This window comes from Xyrauchen texanus, chromosome 38, assembly GCF_025860055.1.
Source record: "Xyrauchen texanus isolate HMW12.3.18 chromosome 38, RBS_HiC_50CHRs, whole genome shotgun sequence".
Classification (NCBI taxonomy): domain Eukaryota; kingdom Metazoa; phylum Chordata; class Actinopteri; order Cypriniformes; family Catostomidae; genus Xyrauchen; species Xyrauchen texanus.
In genome coordinates, this window is record NC_068313.1 from 19,090,633 (window position 1) to 19,109,226 (window position 18,594).

Here is an 18,594-nt window from a genome sequence, read left to right on the forward strand (position 1 = left end):
CACTAGGCAAAACTTTGTATTCTAATTTGTATACATTAGTTAATGCATTAGGTAGGTATCATAAACTTACAATGAACAATTTATTTTTACAGCATTTATTAATCTTTGTTAATGCAAATTTATAGATATACAATTGTTTATTCATGTTAGCTCAAAAAGCATGAGTATATGTACATTATATACTGTAAGTATACATTTATGTACACATTTATATGAATAAATATTATATGAGTATATGCATATGTTTTAGTATATGTAGAAAATTAGCTTTTGCTAAGATTAATAAATGAACAAAAACAAGTATTGTTCAATGTATTGCTACTTTTTCGGTGTTAAAATACTTTTTCTTATCTCAGCATAATATGCATAGACAACTGTAAGTAAGCCATTTGTAGGTTAATTTTTCTTAAAAACTGTAAACACTGTATGTGTGGCGCTATAAAAATTCCTGTTTGTTTTGAGTTTCCCATCTATACTGACACAAACATTTATTCTTTCAATTCCGTTCATAGTACAGAAATTACACACTTCGACTTTGTGCTATCTAGCGACATCTGTGGTTGCAACCACTGATATATTTATAGAACTGGATCCTCATGCAACAGTAAACTACCAGCAGGAGGTGAAACCATCGGAAGTGTTCGAGCAGCCGTTTTAATATGCCCAAACTCTCATAGAGCATCAATGACTGACAGTCGAATACACACCCGTTTCACTCCGACCTGCGGATACGACAGTGTCATTTCACCCTCTAGTGACAATCATTTTTAATGTTTAATTAGCTTGTTATGGATAATATTCATTATGAGGGAGAAGATATATGCGATGTCAGGGCATTCCCCTGCCCGGTGTTCTGTCTATCAGTGCAGCACAACAATCACCAATGGAAGTGGGAAAACTGTCCACAAATTTTAATGCATGTAGGAAAAGCTGTAATATCTGCTTGTTTAGTGACAACACGTCCTTACCACCGAATGGGACTTTTCGTACTTTCATGTCTCGATTTTTACCTCGACACAGACTGTTCTTTGGTTTGCCTTCGAGGGCCGGGCATATCAGTACAAGGTCCTCCCCTTCAGTCTGTTCCTGTCGCCTCGCATCTTTACGAAAGTCGCAGAGGCAGCCCTTTTCCCGCTATGGGAAGTGGGCGCCCGCATTCCTCAATTATCTCGACGACTGGATGATACAAGCTCACTCTCGAGATCTATTGTGTCTATCAGACACCTCGGCCGATTGGGTCTTCAGATCAACTGGGAAAAAAGCAAGCACTCCCCAGTGCAAAGCATCTCTTTTCTCGGGTTGGAGTTGGACAAGGTGCTATGACAGCATGCCTCATGAACGAGCACACTCAGTCGGTGCTGAATTGCCTGAAGTCATTCAGGGGAAAAACAGCGGTCCCACTGAAACAATTTCAGAGGTTCCTTGGGCATATGGCGTCCTTGGCAACGTACGTGGGGCATTGGGAAGGCTACGATGGGGCCGGTGCACTTGCTACTAGGCACACAGTGGCCCGCCTGCATCTGCACCACCGATCCACGTAACACAGTTCAGCTGGTTGTGGCGTTTTGTCTAGGGAACCCTAGTGTTGCTACATCGACACAGCGTCGAGTGAGTGACAGATAGGGAACGTCTTGGTTACTGTTGTAACCTCCATTCCCTGATGGAGGGAACGAGACATTGTGTCACACTTGCCACAACACTGAACTACCTGCTGAAATGGCTGGGACTCTGTCTCAGCTCCTCAGCACAAACCTGAATGAGTGGTTGCAAGCCGGCTCCTTTTATACCCGAATGTCAGGGGAAGTGGCATGCAAATTCTCATTGGCCTTTTCTCAAATATCAGAGGTGTTTGGGGCTCCCAAGTAAGACCCCTAGTGTCACTACATTGACACAACGTCTCGTTCCCTCCATCCGGGAATGGAGGTTACAACAGTAACCAAGACGTTTACTTGCTGAAATTAGATGATAGAAGTCAATAGGGACATTGGAAAGTTTGGGCACCATCTTTGATTTTTATGGGAATGACAACGAGGCTGTGAGGGATAGAGTTATTCTCTTCAATGGCACGCATGGTATAAAGCTGTAAAAAGCTCCTAGATCACATCTGATTTTCCACAACTCATGCTGTGTAGAGTTCTTTGTATGTGAATGTTCTTGGACAGATATTTTAGCAATGTTTTGTCCACGGAATGATCCAAAAACACTTTATACGGCAGTACAGCCCAATGAAGAGACTGTATTGGGGCTTTTCCACTGCACAGTACAACTCGATTCAACCACTGTGGATAGTACCTGTTACCTGATACATTTTTTATTACCACCTTGGTCGATGTTCCATGCAAGCCGATACTAAATGTGATGTCAAAATCCTGCAGATCACTGATTGGTCAGGGAGAATCATCACTACCAGCGTCAATGGATTTCCGACACATGACATCAACCCACTAGTTTTTAAGTTAGCAACAGCGATAACAGTATCATTTGTTCACGCAACTTTGGAATTGTGAAAAGAAATGGCTGTGCGCAAAACCACGCCGTGGTCAAATAAACGAGGCGCCGACGGAAAAGTAAAGCGAGTAGAGTTGAAGCGAGTCGAACTGTAATGTTCATTGGAAAAGTGGCATAAATGTATCCTTCACAGCCTCGTTGTCATTCCCATAAAAAAAAAAGATGGCGCTAGAGTGAATAAAGTCTATATGGAGACACAGTGGCTTCACTGATATGAAGTCATGAGTTATCTAGTTCTATCTGTGGTTGCAACCTATAATTGCAAGCAACTTGCGGTGGAACATTTTACATTTTGATTCAGCACTGCTCTTCTGCACGAACGATTATAGTGGTTTGAGGTTACCTGCCTTGCCTGTGATCACACACACATTTTTGAGCAGAGCAGGAGTCATGATGTGCTATTTTCATATTGATATGTTATTCATTTAAATATTTAAACCTAAAATATTACTTAATTTGAGGAAGATAAACAACACTCTTAACTACATATTTTAATATATTTATTCAAGTGTTTTATCCACTACATAATACACATCAGTGTTTGTACTTTACTACAAATATCAATTTAAGAGGTGAAACTCGTGAAATGGCAGTTAAAAGTTCAATTGTAGACTCTATATTTTTCACTTCCCGCTTACCAGACACTCACAGCCAGACTTTCTTTCAGAGCTTACGAACATGACGTAAAGACAAATTACATATCCCAGCCAAATCCGTCCCGACAGCTCTAAATTAAAATTATAATTTATTAATGAAAAGTTGGCTATCCATACTAAATCAGGGTAAGACGATGACAGTGTATTGATCATGGATTTGATGTGTACAGTACTCATTGAATAATACAATTTTGTTAATTGTAACCAAATAAATCTTACCTAGTGCAGCTTTAACTATTGCTTACTATAACTATTTTTAAATGGATACAACATTATTGTAAAGTGTTACCTAATTATGTTGATGTGCAATGACATGTTAATAGAAAAAGGGTCGGATACATTTTTCTTTTCTTCATTTGCATTATTTGTAGTGTCCAGACAATAAAGTGGTGGCCCTGTGTGAAGCTCTGCAGTCAGCTGTGAATCAGTGGAGAGGACGATTTCCCAGCCCTCTGCCCCTGGAGCTCTACACCTCCACCAACTTCATAGGCCTCTTTGTGGAGGAACAGGTGGCAGAGACGCTGAAAAAGTTTGCAGCCGACTTTGCAGCTGAGGCTGCCACTAAAGCTGGTGGGGAATGATGATCAGAGCATTTTTCACAGATTAATTTTCCCTCTTGGTGTTAGGACTGGAATTTTCAAAGATTAGTACTTTAATTTAAGTCTAATGGATATTTTATCTGTTCAACCTTGAGTTTTACTCAGCAACAGACAAATAACTAGTTGCTGTTTGATTTTATGTGTAGTAATGTTACAATATAGAGTTACATTTAAAATGATTGAATAGATTTATCAAAACCTGCAATGAGTAATCCAAACATAACAATTAAAATAATGATTACCTAAAATTGTAATCTAAAAGATTGTTTCTGATTACAATTTGTAAAGTAATTTGTCATTAGTACCAGATTGGATTTCAGAAGTAATCTATTCTAACATATTTAGATGTGATCATGATACAGGGTTTCCTCCTTATTTTATAGATGTTCATGTGGAACCCCATAAAAAGCAGCTTCATTTGACTCTAGCCTATCACTTTCCAACCAGTCATTTTTCTTCCTTGGACAAGTTGGCTAAAGGGATCGAGGTCCAATTAGGATGTGATTGGCTTGCTGTTCTCTTCTCACGGGACTTACGATTTGCGAATCATGAGGTGAAGCCCATTTTCAGCTTGCTGTCATTTAGAAAAAATGAAAATATTGTCTTTTGTTTTGCTATTTAATTGTTGACGTGCACTGTATAATGCAATCAAGCCTCTTTTTCATTGTCAGACTTTGCGAGTGATGTACCCCTACACTCCTCAGAATTATGATGAGTTGGAGCTTGTGCCAGGAGATTTTATCTTCTCATCTACAGTGGAACAAATGAGCACTAGTGAGGGCTGGGTTTATGGTACATCTCTGGGTACAGGCATCTCTGGACTGCTGCCTGAGAACTATGTCAGCCCTGCTGATGAGTCTGACACATGGGTCTTCCATGGGTAAGCTCTCGAATGCTGTGATGTAGAAGATGATCAGTTCTCAGCAAGACTCATTGGAGTGCATTTGAAAGCAAGCATCACTGTTACAATTGCTCAAGTATTAAACTTCATGTAACTCATCAAGTATTGTTCGTACTACTGACATGAATAATTAATGTATATCAAAGCATGGATTAAAGCAGAATATAATAGAGACTTGGGGTTGGGCGCTTTTGAACTGGCAACTACATAGCAACATTCTAAAAACATTAAAAAAATTAACACTCATAACACCTTAGCAACTGCAAAGCATCACCCAGAACACCCTAGCATAATGGAAGCATCTTTGGCATGGGCAAGCACAACTCAAATTTTCTTCAGAAAATTTAGAAATCTCTAGTTATCTTTTTAATCTCATTCGCACATCCATCTTAATGAAGTGTCAAAGCTGAAGTATGTACCTTTTTCTGTGTTAAAATACTTTCTCCTCTCCCAGCCTAATATGCAAAGACAACTATTTGGAAGCCATTCATAGGTTAATTTTCTCTTAATTGCACTTTGTTTCTGGGTGCTATGAAACTTGCTCTTTTTGTTTTGAGTGACCCGCATGTTTTGAGGGACTTGCTCTTTGGGGGGAGTATTCAGAAAGCTTTTTTTGAAAACAAAGTTTTTTTTTGCTATTCCCTTTGGTGGTGCAGAAATTACATAAGCTTTAATTGTTAATTTAATGATATTAAGTAACCAAAAATAGTTTTGCAATGCATTTAACTCTTCTCATGCTCCTTACACAGGTCACAGTCCTTCTTTTGTACCTCTCCTCCAGAAAAGGGCTGCAAAGAGAGCAAATCATTGGATGGGTTGCTCAACATTCGTTGTTTGGATAACTCAAAGCTGGGAGATTCTGCAGTCTTGAGTGTAATTTACCAACCTATACAGGTGCCTTATCCAGGAATCACATTACAGCAATTAAATCTTTTTCTTTTTTTTTTTGTCATTTACTCAAGAACGTTTGTGCTGTTGATGACAGGTGCTTCGGTCCAACATCATGTCTCTGCCTCCTAAAAGGACCCTGTTTGTATGTCGGCATGGAGAGAGAATGGATGTTGTGTTTGGAAAACACTGGTTCTCACAGTGTTCAGACTCTAAAGGTAATCTCAAATGACTGTCAATCAAAAATGGATCATGGCTTCTCCCTTAAACACTACAGTAAGTTTACAAACTCCATTTGTGTCTCTGTAGGCAGGTATGTGAGGAGTAACCTGAATATGCCTTCTGAACTACCTGCCTGGGGTGGAGCACAGAAGGACTATGAAATGGATACTCCAATCACAATGGTTGGATCTACACAGGCCAGGATAGTGGGTATGTTGTTTATTCAGTGTTTTGCTGTGTCCTGCAATTCAATTGGTGATTTGTCCATCATGCTCTTACTTATGTGAATCTGTCTGACTTCAAGGTGAGGCTCTGCTGGAAAGTAATACCACTATAGATTTTGTGTACTGCTCACCCAGCCTCCGCTGTGTCCAGACAGCTCATGAAATCCTCAAAGGTATGTACTGCAGTCAAGAACTCAGAACTTGTGTTTGAAATATGTAGGCAGCAGTAGTGCAATGGATGAAGACTCCACCCGAGTAAGCAAAGTGTTCCTACTGGGTTATCTAGGAAACGGATGGGGATAACATTGTATCAGACGACTGATGGTTTGAATGATCATACCTTTTGCCCTGACACTACATGCTGAAACTCGGTAAACTGCAATTGTTATCACAAGAATGTATTTCTACTTGATTCTGCTTTAAAAAAAATACTTTTGTTGGTGTAACCTAATTTGTTGAGTTCATTTATTCAAAATAAATAAAAATAAAAATATGTAACCAGTAAATGTAGATGTTACAACATAATCAATTTTTTTTTTTTTACAATGTAGTTCCATAATTTGCTATTACATTTTACAATATAGTTCCATGAAATTAGGGATATTTTCACTCCCTTTTGTCTAATATGGTCATCATTCACTCACACTCCCTGTTTTCACTGTGCAACGTAAAAGGGAATGTTAGGCAGAATGAAAGCCTCATTCTCCATTCACTTCCATTTAAAGGAATGTTCCAGGTTCAATACAAGTTAAGCTCAATCCACAGCATTACCACCAAAAAGTAACTTTGACTCATCCCTCGTTTTTAAAACAAAATGTCCAAAATGCGGTTACAGTAGGGCACTTATATGGATAGTGAACAGGGACATTCCATAAACATTAAAATACAGTTTCAAAAGTATAGCCACAAGATGTAAACATTAAGCTGGCCCTACACTAGCAGACTATGAACAACTTGAATTGGGTGGGGGATGTCACACTTAATAACTGTTTTCTTCCATTTCGGCACCAGTGTAAAGCAGTTCAATGGAAAGGAGGAGGCGAGAACCGGCCTGGCGATATAAACAATATTTTAATGATTAACTTAAACAAAAGACACACACACACACACACACACACACACACACACACACAAACACATGACGGACATGTCCGTAAATTATCTCTCTCTCCTCGCACCACCGTCCACAATCGGCCTTTATCCCTCTCGGAGGCTTAATTAGCCAGATAAGGGACCGGGTGTGTATAATCCTGGTGATATAAACAATATTTTGATGATTAACTTAACTGAAAAAACTGAATTGCATAACCAAGTCGAATGGTTAGTGACTGAGGAGGAGGTCCTACGGAGGCGTCCTCTAGACTCAACAGAACCGGCCAGCCGGGGGACAACAGTCGTGGGTCTGGAGGCGAGAGGTCAGCATCCAATGTGCCGGTACTCTTCAGCATAGTTCACAAAACTCAAACAAAAGGGCACTCAATGGCCAAATAAACACACACAAACGAGTCAAGCAGTCTTTTCGCACATACAGGCACAGTTTCTCTCTGGTCCCTCTCTTTCTGCCAACTGATGCTCTTTGTCAGCCTTTTTCAGGTCTCCCTCCACCATCACTATTACAAAAGACAGGTGTTAATGATAATCACAGTCTAGGTGACAAGCCTTACCACTCTCCCTCTCCCGCAGACAGACACACATCCCCCCATCCCCACACACATGTTGTCTTGTTTGATGTGACTGTCTTGTCTTTGTGGCTTGTGTGGGTATAGTCGGTCTACCGTGTTGTGGAGCTGCAGTGGCCAAACTGAGCGGCTGAATGGTGAAAAGTTATGACAGCATTGAACTGCATCAAGCTGGCGCAGTGCAGACAGAAACTGATGAAACCATCTGTGTTGTCAAGGGGAACAAGGGGGCTTGTTTTTTGCTATTAACAATTTTTATTGATTCCATTTACAAAATAATTAAACAACAAAAAATACAGAATCAAATTGTATACATTAAGCCCCTCCCCCCAAACACTACCCCCCCCCACTCCGACACAAACACGCTCTAAAAAAGAACATAAAAAAATTATTAAAAAAAGTATACTTTCAAATAAAAATAAGAATTAAAATTAAAAATCCCTCTCCACTACCCCTCCCCAAGAACCCCCCCCCAATAAGCCACATTTCTACCCCACATCCTGTTGAACAAATCCCATTTTCCCAGCCTTCTATATGTTACCTCTCTTTGCACCACTCCTGAAATGAGGGTGCTCTAGCCGAATTCCATCCCCTGAGAATGATCCGTCTGCTGATCATAACTCTGTCTGCCGATCATAACCAAACTTTTTATATGTCTATCCCCTTTATTAATGACCACCCCATCTCCTAAAATACAGAGTCTGGGGCAAAAGGAAAATTTAGTGTCCAATACGTAAAAGCTCTAAACCCTTATCTTGGAAATTCTTGGATCTTAACAAACCACCGATGTGTTCCGATCTTCTGATTGACATTGCCAGCAGGTGGGTGTGACTTTAAGACCAAGACTATACAATCTAGAGGGGGGCCAATAGAATCAATGTAAAATCTTAAATTGCATCAGGCGCACCCTTGCATCTCTAATCTTAGCCCACACTCCCTTCTTCAATACCAAGTTTAAATCTTTCTCCCATAATCTCTTGAGAGAAGTTGAAGCTCCGTTCCCCAGACTCTGAATTAACAAACAGTAATAGACTGATGTGTCATGACCTTTTCCAAAAGCAGTAATCACCACTCCCTGAGGATCTGCTGCTTTAGGGGGGTGAATGCTACTCCCAAAAATAATGCAGAGTAGGTGGCGCAGCTCTGTATTATAAGGTCTAAAAAATCCTACGGCAAAGTCACCTTTGCTCAGTCATCAGTTTAAGGTGTTCTAATCATTCCACAAAGTTTCTAATATCAGTAGACGAAGACGTGGATCTATAGATATCAAGACAGAATTCTATAAAAGCATTATTAATATCAGTATCCGAGGTAAATATTTCACCACCAGCAGATTTCACTGAGGGAATGGTAGAAAAAGACTCTCTCTGCTTTATATATCTAGCCAAAAGCTTCCCTGCTTTGTCCCCCGACTCATAAAGCCAAAACTCCACCTTCCACAACAAAATAGCATTATATCTGTATTTCAATCAGGTCAATTCTTTGAGGCCATCAGACGACATTAGGTGCTTCAGCTCTGCCTCTAACTTTTAATACTCCCTTAAAATTCCACGAGTTCTCGTGCTATGGATTTTTGGGTGAATGAGGCATACTGTATGATCCAACCCCTAAGAACCACCTTAAGTGCCTCTCAAACCACGCCCACAGAGGATACTGAGGACCAGTTGGACTCTATATAAACATTCATTTCAGCCTTTAACATTTGTTGGAATTCAGGACTTTGCAAAAGGTATACATTAAAGTGTCAACTATATCATTTATTTTTCTCTGTATGTGGCGTCACCCCTTAAATCACCAGGGCATGATCTGAGACTAAGATGTTTCCAATTGAACAGTCAACAACAGATTAAATGAGGGACTTAGATATTTAAAAAAAAATCTATTCTAGATTAAATCTTAAGGACTGATGAAAAAAATGTATAGTTCCTACCAGATGGGTTCAAATGACCAAGATTTTTACACATCCTGTAAAGCGTCAATTTTGCTTTAGGGGCTTAAACACTTTTGCTTCACTATGATTAATGAGTCTATCAATAGATTAAAATCTCCTCCCAATATTATATCATGACGGGTGCAAGAAGCTTGCAACATCCCTTCAAGATCTATAAAAAAGCCCCAATCATCAGCGTTAGTTGCGTAAATATTAGCCAAAATATGACTTGCGCCTGAATTTCTGCTGAAACAATAATGACTCTTTCTAATTTATCTTTAATCTGTTTGAGACATTTGAATTGAAGATGCTTACTAATCAGTGTAATGATTTCTCTGCTCTTACTTGAGCCAGCACTATAGAAAACATGTCCACCCCATATCTTCCCAAATTTTTCAGCTTCCTGCGGGGACAGATGAGTTTCTTGAAGAAACACTATATCATATTTGTTACACTTAAGAAGAGAAATAACCTTCCTTCTTGTTATGGGGTGCCCCAACCCATTTACATTCCACGTGGAGAGAGACTCATATTAACATTTCAAATTTTGACATATTTAGAAAACATACATTGTGTGACCACATTCCAACATTAGTACAACAATCAAACCCCAAACTTCCGGCCGAACCAAACAAACAGAAAAAAGAAAAATGTGCACATTAACACCATGCATGACAGCGCCAACTGGTGTCCATCCCTCTAAACTCAAACAGTCCATGTACACCTACAAGAACCCCTGCAACAACTTTGCTGTTGGATTGCTCAAGTCTGGTGTTTCTATACAAATTGTGTGAGACAGAATTACACAACAGAATATAATCGATAAAACAAACTCCTGCCAAGAGGCGGATTAAACACAAGAACATGTAGATTCATCCACATAACTGTCCCAAAGGAGTGTTCCTCCGCAAAACAAACTCCATCAACTAGGCGGAACAAGCACTAAAAAAAATCAGCTCAGATTCCTTGCACTGTCAAACGAATGTTCAGTGAGCTGGACCATTCAGCTGTTACATAAGTGCAACAACTGACCTAATCATTCCAATAATTTGCAAGAAATTCTCCATAAATCAAACTCCAGCTGCTAGGTGGAACCAGCACAAAAAGAAAAACAAAGGCACTCTGTTTCCTTGGACAGTCAAGTGAATGTTCAGAGAGTCAGTCCATTTGGCTGCAACATGTGTACCACAAAATAACGTACTCCATTTTCTTTATGAAGGACAGCGCTTGCTGGGGACATGTTAATGTTTATGGCCATCCTTAACATCTATTCTTAATTTGGCCGGGAACAAGTGGAAAAGCGACCTTCCGTTAATTTAAGAGTTTCTTGCATTCATTGAATTGATCTCGTTTCTCTCATGTCGAATTTGCAAAGTCTGGGAAAAATAAAATGTTGTGGCTCATACAAGAAAGCCTTCCTTTATTCCTCACCTCATGTAACACAATATCTTTATTGGATGACCTCAGAAATTTGGCCAGAATTGAACGGGGCCTGTCTCCCTCAGCAGATCGACAAGCTGGAACCCTATGAGCTTGCTCAATTTCTAGCTTGTGTCCTGCTATGTCGAGCAGATTCAGAAGGAGCCCATATAGGAATTTCACTATATCCTGTCCTTCTTCGGCCTAAGGAATTCCGACAAAACTAATGTTATTCTGTTGCTCCGGTTATCCATGTCCTCCAACATCTCCCAGAGACGCTCCAAATCCACCTTGGTTGCTAGCAGATTAGCAGATAATTCCCTCTCCAGATAATCGAGATCCTCCAAGTCAGCAATGACCTTCGTGAGCATTGCCGACATGTTCAACATTTCTCGCCGAATTTCCCAAAACTCTCTAACCAAATCGACTCCTGGGCTCAAGGCCTTCGCGGGGGTGTCAGCTGGAACACGTAAGTGTCTTTTAATGTCTCCAGATCCCGAGGATTTTGAATTGTTTGACATATTGTCCTCTTAGAATGGTTATGGAATGGTTATGGAACAGAGCGTATCGAATCTCACCGGTTTATGGCATTAATGAGCGCAGAGCTCATGTTCACACGTCTGAACCTTGCATGGCGTCACGTGACTCCTCAACAAGGGGGTTTGTTAAAAAGGTATATTGTTTATTGTTATGTTTGATGTCAGCAGTTGATCTGATAATGAAGAAATCTGAAGTTGATTGTTTCTGTGTATCTAATTAAGTATATGCAGTACTTACGTTGAATGATACTTACCTGATCGGTGGTATGCTTCTGAGGGGGAGGAGTCTGAGGCTATAAGAGGGGAGCCCAGACTCAGTATAGGGGCTTTTTGAGTGAACCAGGCGAGCGTGCAGTAGTAGTGCCATGAGCAACTTCAAAGAGTGTGTAGTGTGGAAACCCATGTGTATATTTATATATTTACTTTTTTTTTTTTTTTTGGTACTTTGGGTTTTTGGTCTGCATTTGTTGTAAATATTACTTCACGTTTTGCATTAGCACTCTGTAAATAAAATAAAATCTTGCTCCAAAGTGCATCTGTGGGTAAAGCCATAATGTTTCCTAATTTTTTTTTACATTGAACATATCCACATCTCCCAGTAGGCCCAAATTGACACATTCTTTGACCTAATTTGTGAGAATTTGGGTCCGCAAAGGCCAACTGCATCACAATCATCCTTAATTCATGTTAAATCATATCAGTGAAGTTGTAAAATTGGATATAACTTTACACAGATAAGTTTAGTAAGTGATTTTATTACTCTAAAGCATGAGGTGGCAACCTATGGCACGTAATCACTGCCATGCAAGCAACAGTAAGAGAGTCATTAACAAGGACACTTTTTAATTATACTAGATTTCAAAAGTGTTGCCATCCCCTGCTCTAAAATTATGTTTACACATATAATGTTTATATCTAAGGGATACACTTTTGAAACATTGTGTATTTGAATGTTTATAGATTTATACCCCATTTACTTTCCTTTGTAAGTGCATTACTGGAAATAATGGCATTACTGCCTTTTTTGATGAGTTTCAATTATTTTTGTTGTAATCAACATTATGCCCAAAAACTGTCAATTGAGCTTGTATTGAACCCAGAATATTGCTTTAATATTTGTTTACATGTAATGAAAGTGAATGGTGACTGGGCGAACTGTCCCACTGTGTGACCCCAATGTCATGTGCTCTTTTTCAAGGAATGCAGCAGGATGGAAGAATCAGCATCCGAGTGGAGCCTGGGCTTTTTGAGTGGACTAAATGGGTCCCAGGATCTTCTTTGCCTGCTTGGATACCTCCTACAGATCTTGCTGCGGCCAAACTTAATGTAGACACAACATACAGGTAACAACAGTAGCGATCATATACTGTGGCTGTGTAGGATCTGATATTCAGCCTTGAGCAACAGTTGCCTGTTTGTTGCTCTTCCACAGACCTCACATCCCCATTGGCAAACTAACAGTCTCAGAGAGGTACAACACATACATTAGTCGGAGTTACCAGGTGACCAAAGACATTTTGGCTTACTGCAAAAATAAAGGTGAGTATAAAACATGCTTCTAACTTAAAAGTTGTTCGTCCGAAAATGAAAATTCTGTCATTGTTTACACACCCCTAATTTTTTCCAAACCCATACTGTATATGACTTTCTTCTGAGGAACACAAAATGAGATATTTTAAAGAGTGTCACAATCACCAAATTGCATACATTAGCAGTGTATTTTGCCTCACTTTACAGCTTAAAATATCACCAAAAAGTGTCATAAAAGTTGTCAGTATGACTAGTGGATCATCTTCTACTGAAGGCATATGATTATTTTGTTTGATGAACAGTCCGACATTTAGGCTAAGTCATTTTTTACTCTAAAAATCAAATTATTGATCAACTCTTATATACAGAGCCCAACTAAAATATCTTGGCACTTCTACAACATGAAGCCTCGTTTGTTTAAGATATTTGTTCTCAAGTCACAGAAGAACCAATGAGGTTATTTAATTAATGATTTAATTTGATTTTTGGGTGAATAGAGACTTACATTTTGGTTGTTCATCATATTTAAGTTTATTAAAAAAATAATGAGTGCACTAATAAAGGAATATTCAGGGTTCAATAAAAGTTAAGCTCAGTCAACATCATTTATGGCATAATGTTGATTACCACAAAAATGTATTTCAATTTGTCCCTCCTTTTCTTTAAAAAAAAGAAAAATTCTTTACATAGGAAGTTAATGGGGCCAATCCATAAATGTTCAGATGCTTTTGTGTGATAAAATCACTTACTAAACTTTTCTGTGTAGTTTAATTTAATGTTACTACTTCGTTGCAATGATGACATAACACCATAAACCTTAAGCTCAAATAATACACAAAGTTTAATAGAAGTATAGAACACAGAATATTCCTTTAACTAAGTAATTGTATGTAGTATGTCTCCTGGTGCTGATATTTGCATGTGTCCTCCTTTTCTATTTCTTCTATGTCTCCATAGGAAACAACATTCTGTTTGTGGGACACGCTTCTTCATTGGAGGCCTGCATTCGCCCGGTCCGGGGCCTCTCTCCACAGAATCCTAAAGACTTTGTGCAAGTAGTCCAAAAGGTTTGTTTAATCTTTTCTGTCATTCATATGTTCCTTGTCTCATCTGTTTCATCAACCTTTCCTCTGTTTCCCTTCAAACATGATGCATCATGGGGGCTGATGTTTTCCTCCAGATTCCATACTTGGGTCTCTGTGCCTGTGAGGAGCAGGGTGACACAGGAGTCTGGCAGTTAGTGGACCCCCCAATTCTTCCTCTAATGCATGGGCCCAACCACAGCTTCAGCTGGAAAGAGACCTTACAGCAAGATTGACCATATCTGCATGGTCTGTCCACAAAAGACTGTTACCTGCACTGGAAGTACACAACTGAATGTCTTTTTAAATAGATCTAGTCTGTACCATTCAAATTATGTAACTTAGATATTGATCTGGGATGTGGCAAAGGTTTTGTTTGCAGGTGGTGGACTGAGGAGACTGCACTGATTAATGAACATTTGTGGTAGTGTTTACTGAGCCTTTAAGCAGGCTTTCTCAGGGCACTGGCTATCACTTTTAGCAGGTAAAAATTCACAGTGGCTTAATGCAGCTTAGCATGAATATGATATTGCTTTGCCATGCATACATATGATGTACATGCAATGAGAATTACATAATCTATTTTAAACTCAGTCAGTCATTTCTCAGAATTCTCTCTCAAACTTAACTTGAATGCATGAAAGAAAGTTTAATATCTGGTTTAGCATTGCTGAAAGAATTTCAAATGCTTTTGTAATATTTTACAGATAGATGACAATCAGGATAATTAATAATACTGTTGTCACATTATTTATATGAATGTCTCAAAACCAAATGAACATTGGCAAAAAATGATAAAACTAGAATATGTGAAAAGTAGATGCCAGTAATGAATACTACAAATTATTTAGAAAATAAAATGCTTTAAATTGCACCATGTCTGACTTAAGGTAAACATAGGGAACACATAGGGAACTAGGGTCGAATTTCAAAGCATTTCAAAGTAGAATATACTGGCTGTAGCATATATGGAGAAGCCCATATTTCAACTTAGCATGTTTCCTAAATCTCTGATGACATATTATGATAATTGTATGCTTTAGTACAGTACATATATTACAAATAGCTCCTTTAAAGGACCAATATGTAACATTGACATCAAGCGTTTAAAATGGGTACTGCAGTCCAAAGTCAAAATATTGGAGAGAGTTGTCTCCCCAGATTCAAAGCTCACACGGGTTGCCAGGTTGAGAACTCAGCATCCGTTTTAAAGTCTCTCTGGGCTTTAAGCGGTCTCAATCTTCCAAATGCATCTCCAATATTTATCCACGTTTTACTACACCTCTGGTCATGGAGCTTTTTAGACAGATGCCAAGGCTTTTTAGGTTGGGCAGAATCTGTTATCAGATACAGTTTGTTTGCTGTCTTCAATGACTGCAGCATGCTGTGTTTGCTAAAATCTGGCAACCCGGGGTGTCGAAATACTATTGGGAAATGGGCAGTGGGCGTAACCAAAACACAAACAGAAATTCCAGCCCGGAAAGGAACAATGTAGCGTTGTTTTTGGAGAAGCCAGTATTTAAGCTTAGCATGTTTCCTAAATCTCTGATAATATATTATGATAATTTTATGCATTAGTACAATAACTATATTACATATTGCTGCTTTAACCTTGAAATAAATCTGGGTGGATTTAATTGAGACTGTTCATAATCCTGTAAAATTTATCTGGGTAAATTGAAAGGAGTAAAATTCCAAGAAAACAGGCAATGTCTTGTGCCATTAACACATGCTTAAAGCTACAATATTAACTTTTTTGTGTGTGTTGGGGGGGAGGGGGTAAAATACAATAATTATACTGTAATTGGTGCAGAACATTTCACTTGCTAGCACACGTGTGTATTTTTCTTTATAACAGTAACAATTTATATAAAACGTCCTAGGCTTGCCAAGGACATGTGAGTCTTGAAATGATGTTGACCACTGGTTGGTAACAATGACAATCTATAAATGAGTTACTACCGTGGTCTATTTGGCCAGAATATCCTCCAGTTATAAAAACTTTACAACATTTGACCTCATCAGACCAGCAAACATTGTGTCTAATGTGAACAAATGTTGCCTAACTTTAGTGACGAGATATGGCACTTACCTGCTCAAATGTTTTTTGATATCGATCATTTCCTTTCTTTTGTTATTTGTCTATTCACTCTGATAAGATGTTCTGTATTCATGTGTACACCGGTGCCTCCAACAACATTCATCCGCACAGAGCAAAGCCGATGCACAACTTACGTCATTACCAAAATAATGTCCTTCCACAAGACACATGCACTTTTATTTTTTAACTGCCAGAGGGCCAAAAGTTACATAGTGTAGCTTTAATTTGTAGTCTGTGCATTTCGCGCCTTTACCTGGTACTGCGTCATATTCTGTCAGTTGTACTATCATGCACATTATCTTTTCAATCAGTTGTTTCCCGCCTTTATCAGGAAACAGCTTTTCCCCCTACTTAGTCATATTTAGAATGGAGCCAATTATTTGCAACTGATCAATCAAAGAATAGAGGTCTATTATTCAATAGTAAAGGTTAACAGTTTGGGTTATAGTACAACTGGGGTATTAAATTTTAACCGTTCTTGTTTGTTATAGATTTAAATTAAAACCGACTACTTAGGGTCATAAAGCCACCAGCTAAAATGCCAAGGGGGTCAGGTTCAGGAGGCCAATAATATTTTATCTCTTTCATTTATGCCCTGGTTTAAATCAAGCTCTCTTGTATTGCTTCTTTGCCCTGTGATTTGTGGGATAATCTTATCTATTAGTCAAATTCGTTCTTCTCTGTTAACATGTTCTCTAGTAGCATCCTGAAATGAGCATTTGCATTTGTTCAATTACAGAGGGCCGGTCATTTCAGGCCAGCTACTCTTAGATATTCTTAAAGGAAAGTGAGTTGTTTGGTCATAAAAGCAGCTTTGATCGATAATACTGTATTTGATGACCACACTTTAAAACCTATACAAACACATTTGAATTGGTTAAGTACCGGTATGCATTGAAAATCAAACTGTGGTATATGAAACCAACATGGGCAAATACCTTTTAATTTACGTAGTCTGCTGTCTTGGTGCTAAAATTATGTATCTGGTAAATCTTTTGAGGCCTTTAATAGCCATTTCTAAGACTTAAGTAAGTCATATTAATATGACATACTTAAAGATGTTGAACTGCAGCAATCACACTGTAATGAACCTGAAGCAGTTGACTGCATCTGTGTTAATGTCCTTAAACTCTAATTACACAAGCTGTAAGCATCCTTTTTTCCCTTCCCTTCTTGTTGGCACCTGTGATCTTTCAGACTTGTTCTGGTTGAACTGTCCCCTGATTAATGGGCCTGATTGGCAATAGAGGAGACTGACAAACGATTGGAGGGTTTCATTTCTCTATAATCCAAGTCATTATTGGAGAGCAGTGAATCTCTGCAATCTAATAATGCTCTCAGTGTTCTTTTCAAGCTTTTAAACTAATTTGTGACTGATCACTAATTATCGGTGACGGAGCCTATCGAGACAGCACTTTCCAGCTCTGAATGGTTGTTCCTATCTTAAAACAGCTTGAAAGGAGCTATAACTTCCAAATGGTTGACTCTGCTCCCCGGTGGAGAGTCAATAGGCCGCTCGTGAGACGTTTGAGTGAGCATCGATGTTCTTTGCCAATATGCAATATTGCCTCTTGAGAGAGTAAAACACCTGGAACGTACAAATGTCTGCTCTGGTTTTGATGGGACCATAGTAGGCAATCAGCAGCATTACTGCTCTTATTGAACTTATTGGGTATTTAGCCAGATGTTGGTTGACAAATCCACATTCTCATTACTTGCATGACCATTGAATTCGGTTCCAGTTAAAAAGAGAGAAAAAGGAAAGTGCCCTCTTAAAGACAAGACATATATTAGTCTAATGCCATTGACAAAGGCTTTTACACACACACACACACACACCAACAGTGGGTGTAAAGACACTGAGCCTCTGGCTCTCCCATTATTAGTCAACAGACGTCTCACCGGACTGTTTTCTTTTCTGTTTTGTTATTGTCTTCTTTGCTTGTTCACTTTGAATTCAGAGAGAATAGGGGAGTTTTTTGTTTTAGCTTGTTATATGTTTTGTTATCACAGGCTGTTAACATGCTCAAGGAAATTTAGAGTTTTGCTAGCCTTTTAAGTGGAATTTCATTTTCTGCAAATTACAGACAGATGTTTAATATTTATGCAGTCCAGGACATTTCAGGTTAGTCCTGCAGTTTTCTTCCTTCTTTTTCACGTTTGGTAAAAAAAAAATGAGGGGGGAAAATATCAAAATTATGCTGACTGAAATAAAGTCTTCAAGAACTTCCATTCTATTTCCAGTAGGAGGCAATAGAGCTTCTTGATACAATTGGATGGTCTCTGAAACAAATAGTTCACCCCAAAATGAAAATT

General features: G+C 38.8%; 1 protein-coding gene across 2 annotated transcripts in view; it reads left to right on the forward strand.

Annotated features, from left to right (window-relative positions):
• The window catches only part of ubash3bb (ubiquitin associated and SH3 domain containing Bb), a 29,136-nt gene extending 13,139 nt beyond the window's left edge, over nt 1-15,997 (forward strand). Inside the window, exons 4-14 of one of the 2 annotated variants that reach the window (XM_052110023.1) lie at nt 3,536-3,734; nt 4,147-4,316; nt 4,435-4,643; nt 5,414-5,558; nt 5,650-5,770; nt 5,862-5,984; nt 6,079-6,171; nt 12,764-12,908; nt 12,998-13,104; nt 14,053-14,162; nt 14,276-15,995. In XM_052110023.1, the coding sequence (XP_051965983.1) occupies nt 3,536-3,734; nt 4,147-4,316; nt 4,435-4,643; nt 5,414-5,558; nt 5,650-5,770; nt 5,862-5,984; nt 6,079-6,171; nt 12,764-12,908; nt 12,998-13,104; nt 14,053-14,162; nt 14,276-14,413 (1,560 nt within the window). In that variant the 3' untranslated portion in view covers nt 14,414-15,995. Of the gene's footprint in view, nt 1-3,535; nt 3,735-4,146; nt 4,317-4,434; nt 4,644-5,413; nt 5,559-5,649; nt 5,771-5,861; nt 5,985-6,078; nt 6,172-12,763; nt 12,909-12,997; nt 13,105-14,052 lie in introns of both variants that reach the window. The other variant, XM_052110022.1, reaches the window with a different exon arrangement.
• Nucleotides 15,998-18,594: the final 2,597 nt, after the last annotated feature.